The following is a 15368-nucleotide window of genomic DNA, read 5'->3' on the forward strand; positions in this document are numbered from 1 at the left end:
AAAAAAAAAAAAAAAAAGAAAATGATTCTGACAAGTCACTTAACCTCCCTGAGTCTTAGTTGCCACATTTGTAAAATAAAAGAGTTGGTTAAGATACTCTCCAAAGTACTTCCAGTTTCAACAATCCGAAAGCGCCTCCATACTCCCCACAATGACAACATATTGTTCCTGCAAAACTTAAAAAGAACAACTCAAGGAACCCAACCTTGAGTTGTTTACCCTCATTTTAGAAGGTTCAATAACACAGAAAGTCATACAAACTATACCAGATAAAATAAACAAAAGCTGGGCCAGACGTGGTGGCTCACGCCTGTAATCCCAACACTTTAGGAGGCTGAAGCAGGTGGATTACTTGAGGTCAGGAATTCGAGATGAGCCTAGCCAACATGGCAAAACCCATCTCTAGTAAAAATACAAAAATTAGCTGGGCATGGTAGTGTGTGCCTGTAATCCCAGCTATTCAGGAGGCTGTGGCAGGAGAATCACTTGAACCAGGAGGAAGAGGTTGCAGTAAGCCGAGATCATGCCACTGCACTGCAGCCTGGATGACAAAGGGAGACCCTGTCTCAAAAAATAAATAGGCCGGGCTCAGTGGCTCATGCCTGTAATCCAAGCACTTTGGGAGAACGAGGCAGGCGGATCACCTGAGGTCAGGCATTCCAGACCAGCCTGGCCAACATGGCGAAACCCTGTTTCTACTAAAAATACAAAAAAATTAGTCGGGTCTGGTGGCACGCGCCTGTAATCCCAGCTACTCGGGAGGCTGAGGTAGGGAGAATCGCTTGAACCTGGGAGGCGGAGGTTGCGGTGAGCTGAGATCATGCCATTGCACTCCAACCTGGGTGACAGAGCGAGACTTTGTCTCAAAAATAAATAAATAAATAAACAAACAAACAGACGCTGCATACTCATTCATTCAGCAAGTATTTACTGAGTGTTATATGTCAGGTACCAGACAGTAGTTCTATGTTCTGGAGGCACAACAGCAAACAAACACAGTAAAAACAACAAAATAACCCACCCACATATATCTTTTTATTAAGAGGCAAGAATAAACTATACTATTTAGGGACATACATTTGGGTGATAAAAAAATGCAAAGAAGCAATTACTATACAAAATAATAAACAGATGATGTAGTATATTAGAAGGTAGTAAGTGCTATTGAGAAAAATAAAACAAGCAAGAGAGATAAGGAATGGTAGGACAGAAACTGTAATTTTTAATAAGTGGTTAGGGAAGGCTTTGTTGAGAGAATGACATTCAAGACCAGAAGGAGATGAAGGAACAAGCCAAGTGTATAGCTAGAAAAAGAGTTTCAGGCAGAAGCAGTAAGAGAAGCCCTGAGACCTGGAATGTCCCTGGCATGTTCAAGGAATCTCAAGGAAGCCCGTGTGAATGAGAGAGAGCAGCTAAAAATGAGGGAAGAAACAGGGGGGTTCAATCATGTAGAGTCCGGCAGACAACTCTAAGAATTCTGACTTTGAGTAACATGAAGAGACAAAATAGGGTTTTGAGAAGAGGAATGTCTTATTCCAACTTAACATTTTAACAGGATCACTGGGTCTGCTGTGTTGGGAATGGACACAAATGGGGACCAGTTAGGAGACTACTACTAGAGTCAAGGATAATGACCAGGTTTGGAGCTTACCAGGTTTAGACTTGAACAAAGAGAAAACTGGAAATGCCATTAATTCAGATGGGCAAGAGTGCAGGAGGAACAGATTAGGGGAGATCAGAAACTCAGTTTGACAGGCTACATTCAAAATGCTATTAGATATGGAAATCGAATTGAAAGACGTTGATTAGGCAGGTGGATATATAAATCTAGGCATAGCTGGGCGCGGCGGCTCAAGCCTGTAATCCCAGCACTTTGGGAGGCCGAGACTGGCGGATCACGAGGTCAGGAGATCGAGACCATCCTGGCTAACATGGTGAAACCCCGTCTCTACTAAAAAATACAAAAAACTAGCCGGGCGATGTGGCGGGCACCTGTAGTCCCAGCTACTCGGGAGGCTGAGGCGGGAGAATGGCGTAAACCCGGGAGGCGGAGCTTGCAGTGAGCTAAGATCCGGCCACTGCACTCCAGCCTGGGCGACAGAGTGAGACTCCGTCTCAAAAAGAATAAATTAAAAAAATAAATAAATAAATAAATCTAGGCATATACGTATTTTTTATATATTTTAAAGTTTTCAACAAATTTAGAGCATTTCAATTAACTTCTCTCTCATATATAATACATAAGACAAGCTCACAGCAAACAAAATGAGCAGACAACTATACTTGGAATTGCTATACTTGCCAGTGACCATGAAGAGTGAGGGCTGCAGCCAGGGAATAGTCCATCGCAGAGCAAGGATTCAAATAAGCAGCCGGAAGCAGACCCAGGAGCAAAACACTGACAACCCTCTCGCTAGTCCAGTGGAGAGACGCAGCCTTGGAACCAGCTACAGAAAGGACCAGATTCATAAAAGTCGATGTGAGAAACACATCTTCCATGTTCAACATATGCCACACAGTAACCCAAACTGACAGAGAGTATACATATAGGATATAACTCTGAGTACAAAGGAAGTAAAATATTAAAATAGTAGTTAAGAGAGAAGCTATCTTTGTTTTTTGAGTCTTTATCTCTGTTTTTTGAAGTATTTTAGCAAAAGGGTATCGCAATGCCTACATATTGATTAGAAGACAGATCCAAGAAGATGGATAAAATACAGAATTGCCCTATTGCTACAGAATTAAGGCAGTCTTGGTTCAGTGAAGTGAACAAATTACCTTATGAATGTAAGTTAGTGGGCTGTGAGTGGGTGGCTCACAACTGCAATCCCAGCACTTTGGGAGGCCGAGGTGGGCAGATCACCTGAGGTCAGGAGTTTGAGGAAGTCAGGAGTTTGAGACCAGCCCAGCCAACATGGTGAAACCCATCTCTACTAAAAGTACAAAACTTAGCTGGGTGTGGTGGTGGGCACCTGTAATCCCAGCTACTCGGGAGGCAGCGGCAGAAGAATTGCTTGAACTCAGAAGGCGGAGGTTGCAGTGAGCCAAGATCACGCCACTGCACTCCAGCCTGCACAACACAGCGAGACTCCGTCTCAAAAAAAAAAGAAAAAAATTTTAAAGACTTAGGCTAGAAGGTCTTCTATGATTATAAATGGCATCATTCAACAGTAATGGCACTAGTCTGCCCAAAGGTGTAAACTAGGCTTCATTTGACAGAGTTGGACACAAGAGTCCCCCCTACAGGTAGGAAGTCCTGCTCAAGGCATGACAATTAGTGAAGGTAAAGATGGCTAGAGCCCAGAAAGCAGCAGCGATGGAGAGAACATACAATGGTGGCTGGGTGACAAGTGAATGTGCTGCACTCCACACCATTCTGGGATAGGTCGGTCCTGAAGAAATGCTGAGATATGAGCAGGTCTGACCACTGGGGTTCGCAGCAACAGAGCTGAGGAAAGAGTCATTAGGATGATCATAAGAACGCCTCCTTTAACAGGACTCACAAACTTTCTAAATGACCATAGGTAAGCTACTTAACCCTAAATAGGGAATACCATCTCATCTGTAAAATGAAGATAGCATCTATTTCACTGGGATTACTCTGAAGTTAAGACTAGGGAACATCTGCATGTTCCCTACTTTATTTAATGACACCTCAGGCATTCTTTAACCTAACTCAGTAATCTGGAAGTCATGAGAGACTTTTCCCCTAAATTCAATCGCCAAATCCTATTGGCATATCTCTTTAACATTTCTTGAAACAATCTTCTTTTCTTTGTGCTACTTTTCTAGTTCAGGACCTCATCTTGCCTGGACTACTACGACAGTGTTTTCCTCATCAGAATGAAAGCTCTTTGAGGGCGGGAACTACGTTTTCCTTTACATTTGTATCCTAGCATTACTACAGTGCCTGCGGTAGCACAAATACCCAGGTTAAATGATTTTCGAACTGATCCCCCCCTCCACTCCCACACCCAAACACACCAACTCCAGAAGAAACGGGCAAGCGCCTAACCTTCTTTTCCGATTCAGGGTAGGAGCCAGTGGGGAGCATTCTAGGCATAGTGAACGGGGAGAAAACAGAACTCCTATGTGGACTGCATCAGGACTGCAACTTCTAGAGCAAGCGCTCTTCGTGATTATTCCGTCAACTCAGCTCACAGCAAGTGAAATACACGTTTGGGTAAACATCTGGACCCCTAGACTACAGTGGTCATTGCTGTGATTTCGGGATTTTCTTCTCCTCAAGAGATCTCCCACCCGGCAGATGAGTCCTCACTTCCATCCCCTTCCCTGGCTGGAGGCTGTGCTAAGCACCTCAGGGTGCGAGGACCCCTCACCTCGGCCTCCTTGGGCACCGCAAAGGGCACTCAGCCTCCAGACAACCGCCATCTCGTTCCTGAGGGCTCAAGGTCATCCACCAACCCGGAAGCACTTAGGCGACAATTCCCACCCACGATGACGAAAGAAAACAGGGAGGAGGAAAATGCTGGGAGAACCGGAAGTCGATAGGCGGGGCACCCCGTCGCGCTTGCGCAAACACGGTTGTCGGAAAGTGGCGAGCCTGAGGTGAACGATGGCGGAGCTGGGTGAAGCCGATGAAGCTGAGTTGCAGCGCCTGGTGGCCGCCGAACAGCAGAAGGCGCAGTTTACTGCACAGGTGCGGGGGCGGGGAGGGTGAAGGGAAAGGAAGTTTCACCTTCCTTGCTGGTCCTGGGCACGCTCGCAGGTCTGTACACTGGCGGCTCACTGGTGCTCGATCCCGGCTGCATCCCATTCCCCTCACAAAAGACAAGTCATGGCTCTCCTGTCCCTGGTGACTGGTAGTGCTCAGGTGCCGGCTATGTAAGCGTAGCGTGGAGAAAAGAAAAGGTATAAAGCAGGGAAGAAGATTTGGGCGACACAAGGGTATGGGAGCCTAGTTAGCCGGCGATATGACTGGGCTGGCATTCAAAAGATCTGGGTTCTCATCCTCCCTCTGCTCCTTGCAGGCCACGTGCCCGTAGAAAAGATAGTAATCCACTGTGGGTTTTGGTTTCGCCGTCACCCCACTGCCTCACTGAATTGTGAGGACCATATGCGACACTGTATTTGAAAACGACTAGAACATTATTGGAGGAAGGTGGACTCTGAAGTAGTCGCTGTAGACTATGGATTTAGAACAAGGGTTTGGAGCCCTTCGGACATGGTTGTAACCTGGCCTGACTTCTTGCTGGCTACATGACCTTGGACTACGTAATCACGCCTCTTTAATGGGAGGTGATGACAGCTATCCTTGAGAACCTTAGAGAGAACTGATTTCTTAGTACCCAGCCTCAAAAATAGTAAGCTCTTGGGTTTTTTTTTTCCTTTCGGGTGGGAGGAAGAGGGTGCTTGGAGGATGACCAGCAAGAACCCTGGCTAGAAATCTTTGGGCCCTGAACATTCAAATGAAAGTGCACATAATTTCTGTGCCTGTATGTGCATTTTTCTGGGGAGTGGATCCATAACCCCCAAAAGGTTAATGGAAGAATTACCTTGTCTAGGGGATAGGTTTGGAATGAGTGCAATAGTTTGGGGAAATTAATTGGTTCCCTAGTTTGTTCACACTGGTGCTAGCTACTTTGGGGAATATAACAGGTTATTAGTCCTACCTGAGAATGTACAATCTGTAGGGATGAGGATCTGGATCAATATTGGTGACTAAATAGGAAATGAAGAAAGAGAAGAGCCCGAAGTGACTCTGTGGTTGATTTCAAGAATGGTTTTGTCACGTGTCAAAAAGTGAGAAGTTAATAAACAAGAGTTAGGCCTATCTGCAGACCCAAATGATTACTATTTTCTTTTCCTTTTAGTTGCATCAACTTTCCATGGAGTTATTGTTGGGGATAAATGTGTGGGAGAAGCCAGGAATCGCCTAGGACCTCTCGCACATGAAAATTGGTTCTCTCCAGCTGTTGTAGACCGCTTCATTGACACCCACTTCTTGCCATCAACCAGTCGGTTTGCCCAGATTGGTACAAGAAAGGAGGGCAGTAGGCCATCCCCCAGGAGAATGACAGGAAGCAAAGGGAACTTGTTTATTAAGCCAAGACTTAAAGGGCCTGTGGGGGAAGGCTTGTCAACCATTGTCCAACGATCAGCATTCAGGGTGTTATTCAAGTCTGTGGTGCTAAAAAGTAAAAAGATTGAAATGTTCAAAAGGAGTGAAATTTATTTATTTGGAATTCAGAAATTCCAGGTTGTTATCACATCAGTTACTCAATAAGTGTGAATTCTCCAACTCTTCTTTTAATCCCATTTTAGAATTTAATATAGAGATCTCTGATTGGCAGGAACACTAGAAATAAATGTTCCATGGCCAGTAGTGCAAATGGGGATTGTAGGTTTTGCAAAACCACCCTAAGCCATATTAAGGGGGTTGGAAGAACCATCAAAGCCTAAGGCATAGAAGAAAGTTTGGGGTTAAGAAAGGTGAAGAACAAAAAACAGCTTTATTGCTTATACATGACCAAGAAAAGGTAAACATGGCAAAAAAAAAAAAAAGGCAAGATGTGTATTCCTTGGGAAAGAGCAAGCCTGCTAGCTTGGCAGGAACGGAAGGTCAGGACCCAAATAGAGCTAATTTCCTAGAGATGGCCTGTTATACCGGCCCATTTTCCTGAGTCTGTGCTTAAAACTAGTACTTTCAGGGCACAAAAACAATGCATGCTAAAAAATATATGGTCAAAGCTCCTTCCAACAAAGATTTAACTTGCTCCAGGAACAAAATAATTGCTTTAGGTTAAGAGGTAGTAATTAAGAGACTATTCCTCTCCCTTTAGGCCCCCACTAATCCCCAAAATAAAAATACACACCATGGAACATTGACAATTGAGTACCAAAGTATTAAAATTTCAAATAAATATCCCAAAAGGTAGCACCTGCTCATAGTTAAGGGATAGGGCACCTCTGTCCAACCATGTATTTCAAGACCAAGCACTTTATTAGAAATCTGTCCCGTAAAGAAACAAATTTAGCAGTTAGAACTAAAAATACCAACTCATGGAATGTCATCATAGTTGTATCTACTGCTGGTGTCTTATACTGTCATGCTACTGTGAAGTAATTCTGTATTACATATCAGGAAAGTAAGGCCAGGAAGGTGAACTTACCTGCTCTGGGCCTCCTCATAACCAATGAATGGCAGAACCAAGACCAAAAGTCTGAGTTTTCAAGCTTTTTACTCAGCCCATTAAGTGACAACCAGGAAAAAATAACAATATGTCACTTGATCTTTCTTCCCATAGTGATAAAATTCACTTGTGTTCTGCCAGCCTTCTTTCGGTGATATTTTGGTTTCCTAAGAATTGAACATACTAAGGATCACAGTATAGCGAGGGAAATAATGTGGTCTCTGCTTGGTGCTTTAATCCAAAGGCAGACTGGGAAGAAGTGGATATGTCCCTGAGAAGTCTGTTTCGTTTTGGAAAATAATTCAACTTAGTTTCAGGGAAAACCTAAACTTCATTAACAGATTTAGAAATAAACAAGACAACATTTAAATGGCAGTTGCTGCCCTGAATCCAGAGTACCATTAGACAACATGATTATTTCCTAAATCTTCCCCATTTGGTAGAGGGTTATCTATGACAACTGAAGAAATAATTTGAACACAAGTCCATTTAGGCAAATATACAGCAATGGAACTAGAAAACCATTTACTATCCAATTAACCACGTTTAGGCGTATACTAAGTATAGCTATCTGCCCCGTCCAGCAGGGAAGTTTGTGAAAACTAGTCCCTTCTAGTAAGTTGTCTATGGATGTTATCATGAAGAGAAAAGGTTTGTTCTTCGGCCCATTTCCTGATTAAGTAAACCGGACCACACTTGTGGGGTCAAAATACAGAAGGATCAAAGCACCAAGGCTAAAGACAAGTCAGTTGTGACACCTGCTATATAAACAGAGAGCAATATAGTGTTGCCTTGTCATACCATCCTACACGACATTAGTTCCAATCCACCTCTTGATCCCAGCCCTTGACTTCCCCAAATTCAATATTCTGATTGGTATACCCAGGTCACTATTGGATCCAGCTTTCTGGGTCCTTTAATTTGCTGTATATGCACTCTACACTAAACGTAATTAATGCAAAAAAAATAATCTCTTCAAGAAACCTTCATAACAAAATACCAGATTCCCCTTTAACAAGAAAAGGGGATCAAGCTTAACGCCAAAATAGAAGACAAGAAGTCTGTCAGAACATAAGGATGGCACAAGACAGCTCTGACCTCAGGCCCTGTGCTGAACAAGAGTCACTGGCAAAACCAAAAGAAGTAAGAACTGTAAATATCCACAGTCATGTGGAAAACAAAAGTGTTTCCCATTTAGTCATCCTCTGAGCTCTCAGCAGACCTTTCATCTGTAGCTACTTTCCAATTTGTGCGTTTGTTTGTCCTCTCCTGTATTTCACTGTTGGCTACAGGGGTATGGACTTTTTTCTCTCTCTTTTTCCTTTTGGTTTTCTTAGTGTCTCTTTCCTCACTTTCCTCAGAACTGCTGGATGCTGAATCATCTGAATGTGAAGTGTCACCTTCTGCCTCTAAGAATAAAGCAGGTTTTTTGAGAGACTTTTTCCTGGATTTTTTCTTGCGCTTATGTGGTTGTTTCCTTTTCCTTGTACCAGAAGCCCCCGTTTCTTCTGAGAACTCACTCGAGGAATCTGCTGTTATATCTGTGGCTTCCTTTTTGCTTTTCTTCTGTTTTTTGTGTGACCTCTTTTTCTGCTTTTTTTTGTGGGATTTCTTTGACTTCTTGTGTTTGCGGGATTCATGGGTAGATGACTTTACCTGGGGAGATGTTTTTTTCCCGTTGGTAATATCTTGCTGATCACTACTAATAAAAAAGTAAAAAACAGAAACTTTTATGTAAAAAAAAAGGATATTATTTTAATATTTTGCATTCTAGATAAAAGTGAGATTAACATCTGAATTTTAAATCAGCACTTTAACATATACTTTAACACTTTAATATTCTCATTGAGTTTTGTTTCCTCTTCTTTAAAATGAAGGTAAAAATTCTAAGCTGCCATACTGGGTTACTGTATGGAATACTATATATAAAAACCAAAATGCTTATAGACATGCCAAACATCAACCAGAGAATGGCAAAACAGGGATCACCTCCTAAATCACCTATTGTTTCTCTAGCTACACTTTCAATGGCAAGTATATTCTTTGTAAAAGTAAGAAAATCAATGTATAATACAGATTTTGTACTATCTTAGTTTCTTTTGGTAAGCCCATTTTCCTTACCTGTCTGTTTCAAATTCTTCAGGGTATAACTCTTTATAACCACTGTGACCCCATCTGTAATATGACATACCACAAGTATTGTTAAAGCAATGTATACATTTTTGGAAATTAAAATTAGAAAGAGTTTGGAGTACATGCATACACAAACATAAACACAAAAGAGATATGGTAGAACCAAGCCCACATTACAGCTCAGTAACAGCTACATTTCCTGTATTGTGCACTATCATTTCAGACACACAAGATTCTTTGGTCCATTTGTAAGAGAACTTGCCATTGTTTTAAGAAACACTAACGAACCTTACACTCTGCTCTTTAGCTGTGAAGCACTTTTCCAAAACAACTTCATAATATCATGCTGTCTACATGGGGACAATTTTTTTTTTTTTTTTTTTTTTTTTTGAGATGGAGTCTCGCTCTGTTGCCTGGGCTGGAGTGCAGTGGCATGATCTCAGATCACTGCAACCCCCGCCTCCGGGTTTCAAGTGATTCTCCTGCCTCAGCCTCCCGAGTGGCTGGGACTATAGGCACGTGCCATCATGCCCGGCTAATTTTTGTATTTTTAGTAGAGATGGGGTTTCATTATGTTGCCCAGGCTGGTCTCGAACTCCTGACCTCATGATCCGCCTGCTTCGGCCTCCCAAAGTGCTGGGATTACAGGCATGAGCCACCGCACCCAGTCTTATTATTATTTTTTTTTCTTTTTTTCTTGAGACAGAGTCTCACTCAGTTGCCAGGCTGGAGTGCAGTGGTGCAATCTCGGCTCAACTGCAACCTCCACCTCCTGGTTTCAAGCAATTCCCCTGCCTCAGCCTCACAAGTAGCTGGGACTACAGGCTCATGCCACCATGCACAGCTAATTTTTGTATTTTTAGTAGAGACGGGGTTTCACCATGGTGGCTAGGATGGTCTCAATCTCTTGACCCCGTGATCCACCCGCCTCGGCCTCCCAAGTACTGGGATTACAGGCGTGAGCCACTGCACCTGGCCTATTTTTTTTTAAATAACAACTTTATTGAAGTATCATTCACATATCATGGAATTCAAAGTGTAGTGCCTCCAGCCCAGGGCAATCACTAATCTACCTTCTGTCTCTATGGAATTGCCTACCACATAAATGGAATCATACAGTTATGTGTGGACATAGTACATACATAGAATCATACAATATGTGGTCTTTTGTGACTTGGTTTCTTTCTTCTCACTTAGCATAATGTTTTTAAGGTTTATCCATGTTGTAACATATATCTGTACTTCATTTCTTTTACTGCCAAATAATATTCCATTGTATGGATATATCACATTTTGTTTACCCATTCATAAACAGTTGACAGACATGGATTACTTGGCCATTATTTTTTGGGGCCATTATTAATAATGCTGGTATGAACATTTGTACCCAAGTTTTTTGTGGGGACAATTAATTTTGATAAGTACACATTCTCAGGCCAAATATTAATGCTCACAGGAATTAATCACAAACCTGTCTGGCATGCTAGCTTCATAATCATATAACTTCTTGTTCCAGGATTTAGCCTGAAGAAAATCATCTTCCAGTGTCCCAGAAATTTCATTCTTTGGCCTCCAGTAGTCTCTTTGACTTTCTTCATCAAAACCATCACTGCGCATCCGGCTAAAAGAGAAAGCAGAAGAACTTTTAGATGTAAAAGCAATCTGTGAGTGTACTTTATGGAACATCATGCACAAAACTCATGGAACAAGCTGATGGGGAAGGAAACATGATACTGTTTAAAAAAAAAAAAAGGTAAAGACATCTGTTCCTCTCTATACATCTGTAAAGTCCAATGGAAGAAATCTGACCAGGCCTAGTGTGGTGGCTCATGCCTCTAATCCCAGCACTTTATCTGTTCCTCTCTGTACATTTGTAAAGTCCAGTGGAAAAAAATCTGACCAGGCCAGGTGCAGTGGCTCACGCCTGTAATCCCAGCACGTTGGGAGGCCAGGGCAAGTGGATCACTTGAGGTCAGGAGTTCAAGACCAGCCTGGGCGACATGGTGAAACCCTGTCTCTACTAAAAATACAAAAAAAGTAGTCAGGTGTAGTGGTGCACGCCTACAGTACCAGCAACTTAGGAGGCTGAGGCAGGAAAATTGCCTGAACCCGGGGAGGCAGAGGTTGCAGTGAGCCCAGATCACGCCATTGCACTCCAGCCTGGGCAACAGAGTGAGACTCCGTCTCAGGAAAAGAAAAAAATCTGACCATTAGTACCCATCCTATTGCAAAGCATAGAGAGATTAAATCAACTCTGGACTGTCATGTGATAGTTCACTTGCTGATTCTCAACTAGGAAGGCATGCAAAGAGGGAAGCAGAACATAATCATAGCTAGGGACACTTCAAACTACCCTACAGATTCTGAAATACACTTCCCTCTGCGCAAACGAGCAACTTATTAGAGAGAGGTCCCAATAACAGTGGGAACAAGGTCTAACCCAATGGAATACTTGAGTAGGAAAAAAGCTGAGAACCATTGATCCAGCTTCTGTTTACCACTTCTACTAACTAGCCAGTAAGCTGCTAATCAGTTACCAAAAATTCATAAGGGGCCAGGCCCAGTGGCTCACACCTGTAATCCCAGCACTTTGGAAGGCCTAGGCGGGTGGATCACTTTGAGCTCAGGAATTCAAGACCAGCCTGGCCAACATGGTGAAACCCTGTCTCTACTAAAAATACAAAAATTAGTCAGGCGTGGTGGCAGACGCCTGTAATCCCAGCTGATTGGGAGGCTGAGGCAGAAGAATTGCCTGAACCCAGGAGGCGGAGGTTGCAGTGAGCCAAGACCACACCATTGCACTCCAGCCTGGGTAACAAGAGCGAAAGTCCGTCTCAAAAAAAAAAAAAATTGTAAGGGCCTCTTATGTACCAGGTATTGGTCTAGCAGGCAGGAATATAGCAGCAAATGAGAAAATCACAAGCCCTGCTCCTAAAGAGTTTAAGTATTTCTTATATATGTAGCTCTTACACTTATAAGTATATAAGGATGTTCGCAATTATTCAAGCATTCCCAGGCCTCTCCACAAGGAAAACACAACTAACCTTGCATAATCCTTCATATTTACACTCATGCTATTAAGGTAATGTGAAAAGGCTGTTGATCTCGTGAAGAGGGTGAATACATAGGGTGAAGAAAAGTCTGAGGCCGGGCAAGTGGCTCACGCTTATAATCCGAACACGGGGAGGTTGTGGTGGGAGGACTGTGTGAGCCCAGGATTCTATACCAGCCCGGGGAACACAGCAAGACACTGCCTCTACAAAAAAAAAAAAAAAAAAAAAAAAAATAGCTAGGCATAGTGGCATGCACCTGCAGTCCCAGCTACAAAAGAAAAGCCTGAAAGAATGAAAAGTTAATAGAGAAAGGAATGACTGATCAGCTTAGTGACCACAAGATTCCAGTAGAAAATCTTAAGTTAAAAGCTATCAGGTAAGGTTAGAAGCCACAGAACCCTACACATTCATAATTGTTCAGGGAGAATTTTTTAACTCTCCATTGTAAATAAATACAAAGAGTGGGAGCATATGCATCATAGCCATTATCTTTATGCCTAGATTACGAAAGAGGAAAGGCTTAAGGACTCACAGAACTAAATTCATCTATCCTTAATATACCAAGTATTTTAAACAAAAGTTGATGATTCTGAAAAGATGAGAATTATTTTAGTTCTCAGAGCTGCAACTTCACCTTGAACTGCTGGGTAGCATTTTCCTTTTGGTCCCCGGTAAGCATCTTCCATCTGTTTTCCAGTTCTCTTATTTTCCACATATCTGATTCCTCCTGAATCTAGAATTTTAAAAGGAAAGAAATAAAATAAGTTACTAAAATAACTTTCCATTACAGAAAAGTAACTAACTGGCCGGGCGCGGTGGCTCACACCTGTAATCCCAGGACTTTGGGAGGCCGAAGCAGGCAGATCACGAGGTCAGGAGTTCGACAACAGCCTGACCAACATGGTGAAACCCCATCTCTAATAAAATACAAAATTAGCCAGGCATGGTAGCATGCACCTGTAATCCCAGCTACTCAGGAGGCTGAGGCAGGAGAATCCCTGAACCTGGGAGGCGGAGGTTGCAGTGAGCCAAGACCACACCATTGCACTCCAGCTGGGTAACAAGAGCAAAACTCCGTCTCACTGTGCCACTGCACTCCAGCCTGGGCCACAGAGTGAGACTCGATTTCAAAAAAAAAAAAAAAAAGTAACTAACTGAAAATACAATCTGACTAATTATTGGGCTACAGACTGGGCTATGATCAGGAACCTGGAAAACAAATTGGTTTCTCTAGAAAGTGGCTGAACAGTCCAATCCAGTAAATCTCAAATATCTAGAATTATTCCCCAATAGAATTTTTAAACCCCTGCATAAACATCACCTTTATCAATTTTGCAATTATGCTGCGATTAGCAAATGATAATGCCACATTTCCAAAATGCAATGTGATTTTAATTGTATCATCTCAATTGAACTTTAAGCAATCTTATGAGGAAAATAAAGCAGCTACCATTATTACATTTTACTGTAAAGAAACAAAAGCTCAGAGATTTTACCAAAGTCCAAACACTAGTAAGGACAGGTCTTTAAACTCCCTAAGCTATAAATCTCTTCTCATAACATTATAATTTTTGTCAAAAATAAAATAAACAGTATGGCTGCTAGAGAATTTCTTGAAAAGCAGAATGTGATTACCCAAAGAACAAGAACACATTTTATTTCTAAGTCTTCCCGCATAATTTCATTAGATCTGTGCTAGATTTATCTGTTTCTAGTTACCATTTTAAATCTAGGCTTACTATACAACTAGGGGCAGGTTAACATAATTGCACAGGCAGCTTGGGTAACAGTTTTACCCTCGCCCATAATTTTAAAAATCAGGTGATACGATAGTAATAATATGATCAAACCAAAAGTAGTAGTTCACTGAAGAAAACTAAACCAGGGGCCTTGGCCCTCTTTTCATTATATGTGCTCTCCTAGGTGACCTCATCTACTCTCATGACCTCTTATCATCAACCTATACACCAATAATCCTGAAACCTTTATGTTCAGCCTCAACTTTTCTCCTCTACTCCAAGTCTGAATTTTCAGCTGTTTGGACATCCTATAAGCACCTCACCATCATGTTGAAAACCAAATTACCTTTCCTATCATAATTGTCCCCTTTTTTGTTCTTTATCCCAATTAACAGAATCATCATCACCCACCCAGTCACAAAGGTGGTTACACAGTTGACCTTGAACAACAGCGATCTCAACTGATCAGCTTAGTGACCACAAGATTCCAGTAGAAAATCTTAAGTTAAAAGCTATCAGGTAAGGTTAGAAGCCACAGAACCCTACACATTCATAATTGTTCAGGGAGAATTTTTTAACTCTCCATTGTAAATAAATACAAAGAGTGGGAGCATATGCATCATAGCCATTATCTTTATGCCTAGATTACGAAAGAGGAAAGGCTTAAGGACTCACAGAACTAAATTCATCTATCCTTAATATACCAAGTATTTTTAAACAAAAGTTGATGATTCTGAAAAAGATGAGAATTATTTTAGTTCTCAGAGCTGCAACTTCACCTTGAACTGCTGGGTAGCATTTTCCTTTTGGTCCCCCGGTAAGCATCTTCCATCTGTTTTTCCAGTTCTCTTATTTTCCACATATCTGATTCCTCCTGAATCTAGAATTTTTAAAAAGGAAAGAAATAAAAATAAGTTACTAAAAATAACTTTCCATTACAGAAAAGTAACTAACTGGCCGGGCGCGGTGGCTCACACCTGTAATCCCAGGACTTTGGGAGGCCGAAGCAGGCAGATCACGAGGTCAGGAGTTCGACAACAGCCTGACCAACATGGTGAAACCCCATCTCTAATAAAAATACAAAAATTAGCCAGGCATGGTAGCATGCACCTGTAATCCCAGCTACTCAGGAGGCTGAGGCAGGAGAATCCCTGAACCTGGGAGGCGGAGGTTGCAGTGAGCCAAGACCACACCATTGCACTCCAGCTGGGTAACAAGAGCAAAACTCCGTCTCACTGTGCCACTGCACTCCAGCCTGGGCCACAGAGTGAGACTCGATTTCAAAAAAA

At 42.2% G+C, this 15368-nt stretch overlaps 2 protein-coding genes across 10 annotated transcripts in view; both read right to left on the reverse strand.

Annotated features, from left to right (window-relative positions):
* The window catches only part of SDHD (succinate dehydrogenase complex subunit D), a 10608-nt gene extending 5925 nt beyond the window's left edge, over positions 1-4683 (reverse strand). Inside the window, exons 1-3 of one of the 2 annotated variants that reach the window (XM_017883209.1) lie at positions 4341-4683; positions 3332-3448; positions 2303-2447 (exon numbers count right to left, since the gene is read on the reverse strand). In XM_017883209.1, coding sequence (XP_017738698.1) covers positions 2303-2447; positions 3332-3448; positions 4341-4392 — 314 coding nt within the window. In that variant the 5' untranslated portion in view covers positions 4393-4683. The remainder of the gene's footprint in view (positions 1-2302; positions 2448-3331; positions 3449-4340) is intronic. The other variant, XM_017883211.1, reaches the window with a different exon arrangement.
* A 1497-nt stretch (positions 4684-6180) lies between these two features.
* Positions 6181-15368, reverse strand: part of NKAPD1 (NKAP domain containing 1) — a 14511-nt gene continuing 5323 nt past the window's right edge. For 5 of the 8 annotated variants that reach the window (XM_017883201.1, XM_017883202.1, XM_017883205.1 and 2 more), the window contains 4 exons: positions 14859-14959; positions 10759-10908; positions 9276-9329; positions 6181-8856 (listed from right to left, as the gene is read on the reverse strand). In XM_017883201.1, the coding sequence (XP_017738690.1) occupies positions 8349-8856; positions 9276-9329; positions 10759-10908; positions 14859-14959 (813 nt within the window). In that variant the 3' untranslated portion in view covers positions 6181-8348. Of the gene's footprint in view, positions 8857-9275; positions 9330-10758; positions 10909-12974; positions 13067-14858; positions 14960-15368 lie in introns of those variants that run through there. The other 3 variants (XM_017883207.1, XM_017883206.1, XM_017883208.1) reach the window with 2 other exon arrangements.

The sequence above is a fragment of the Rhinopithecus bieti genome, unplaced genomic scaffold (assembly GCF_001698545.2).
Source record: "Rhinopithecus bieti isolate Rb0 unplaced genomic scaffold, ASM169854v2 scaffold_11964, whole genome shotgun sequence".
NCBI lineage: Eukaryota > Metazoa > Chordata > Mammalia > Primates > Cercopithecidae > Rhinopithecus > Rhinopithecus bieti.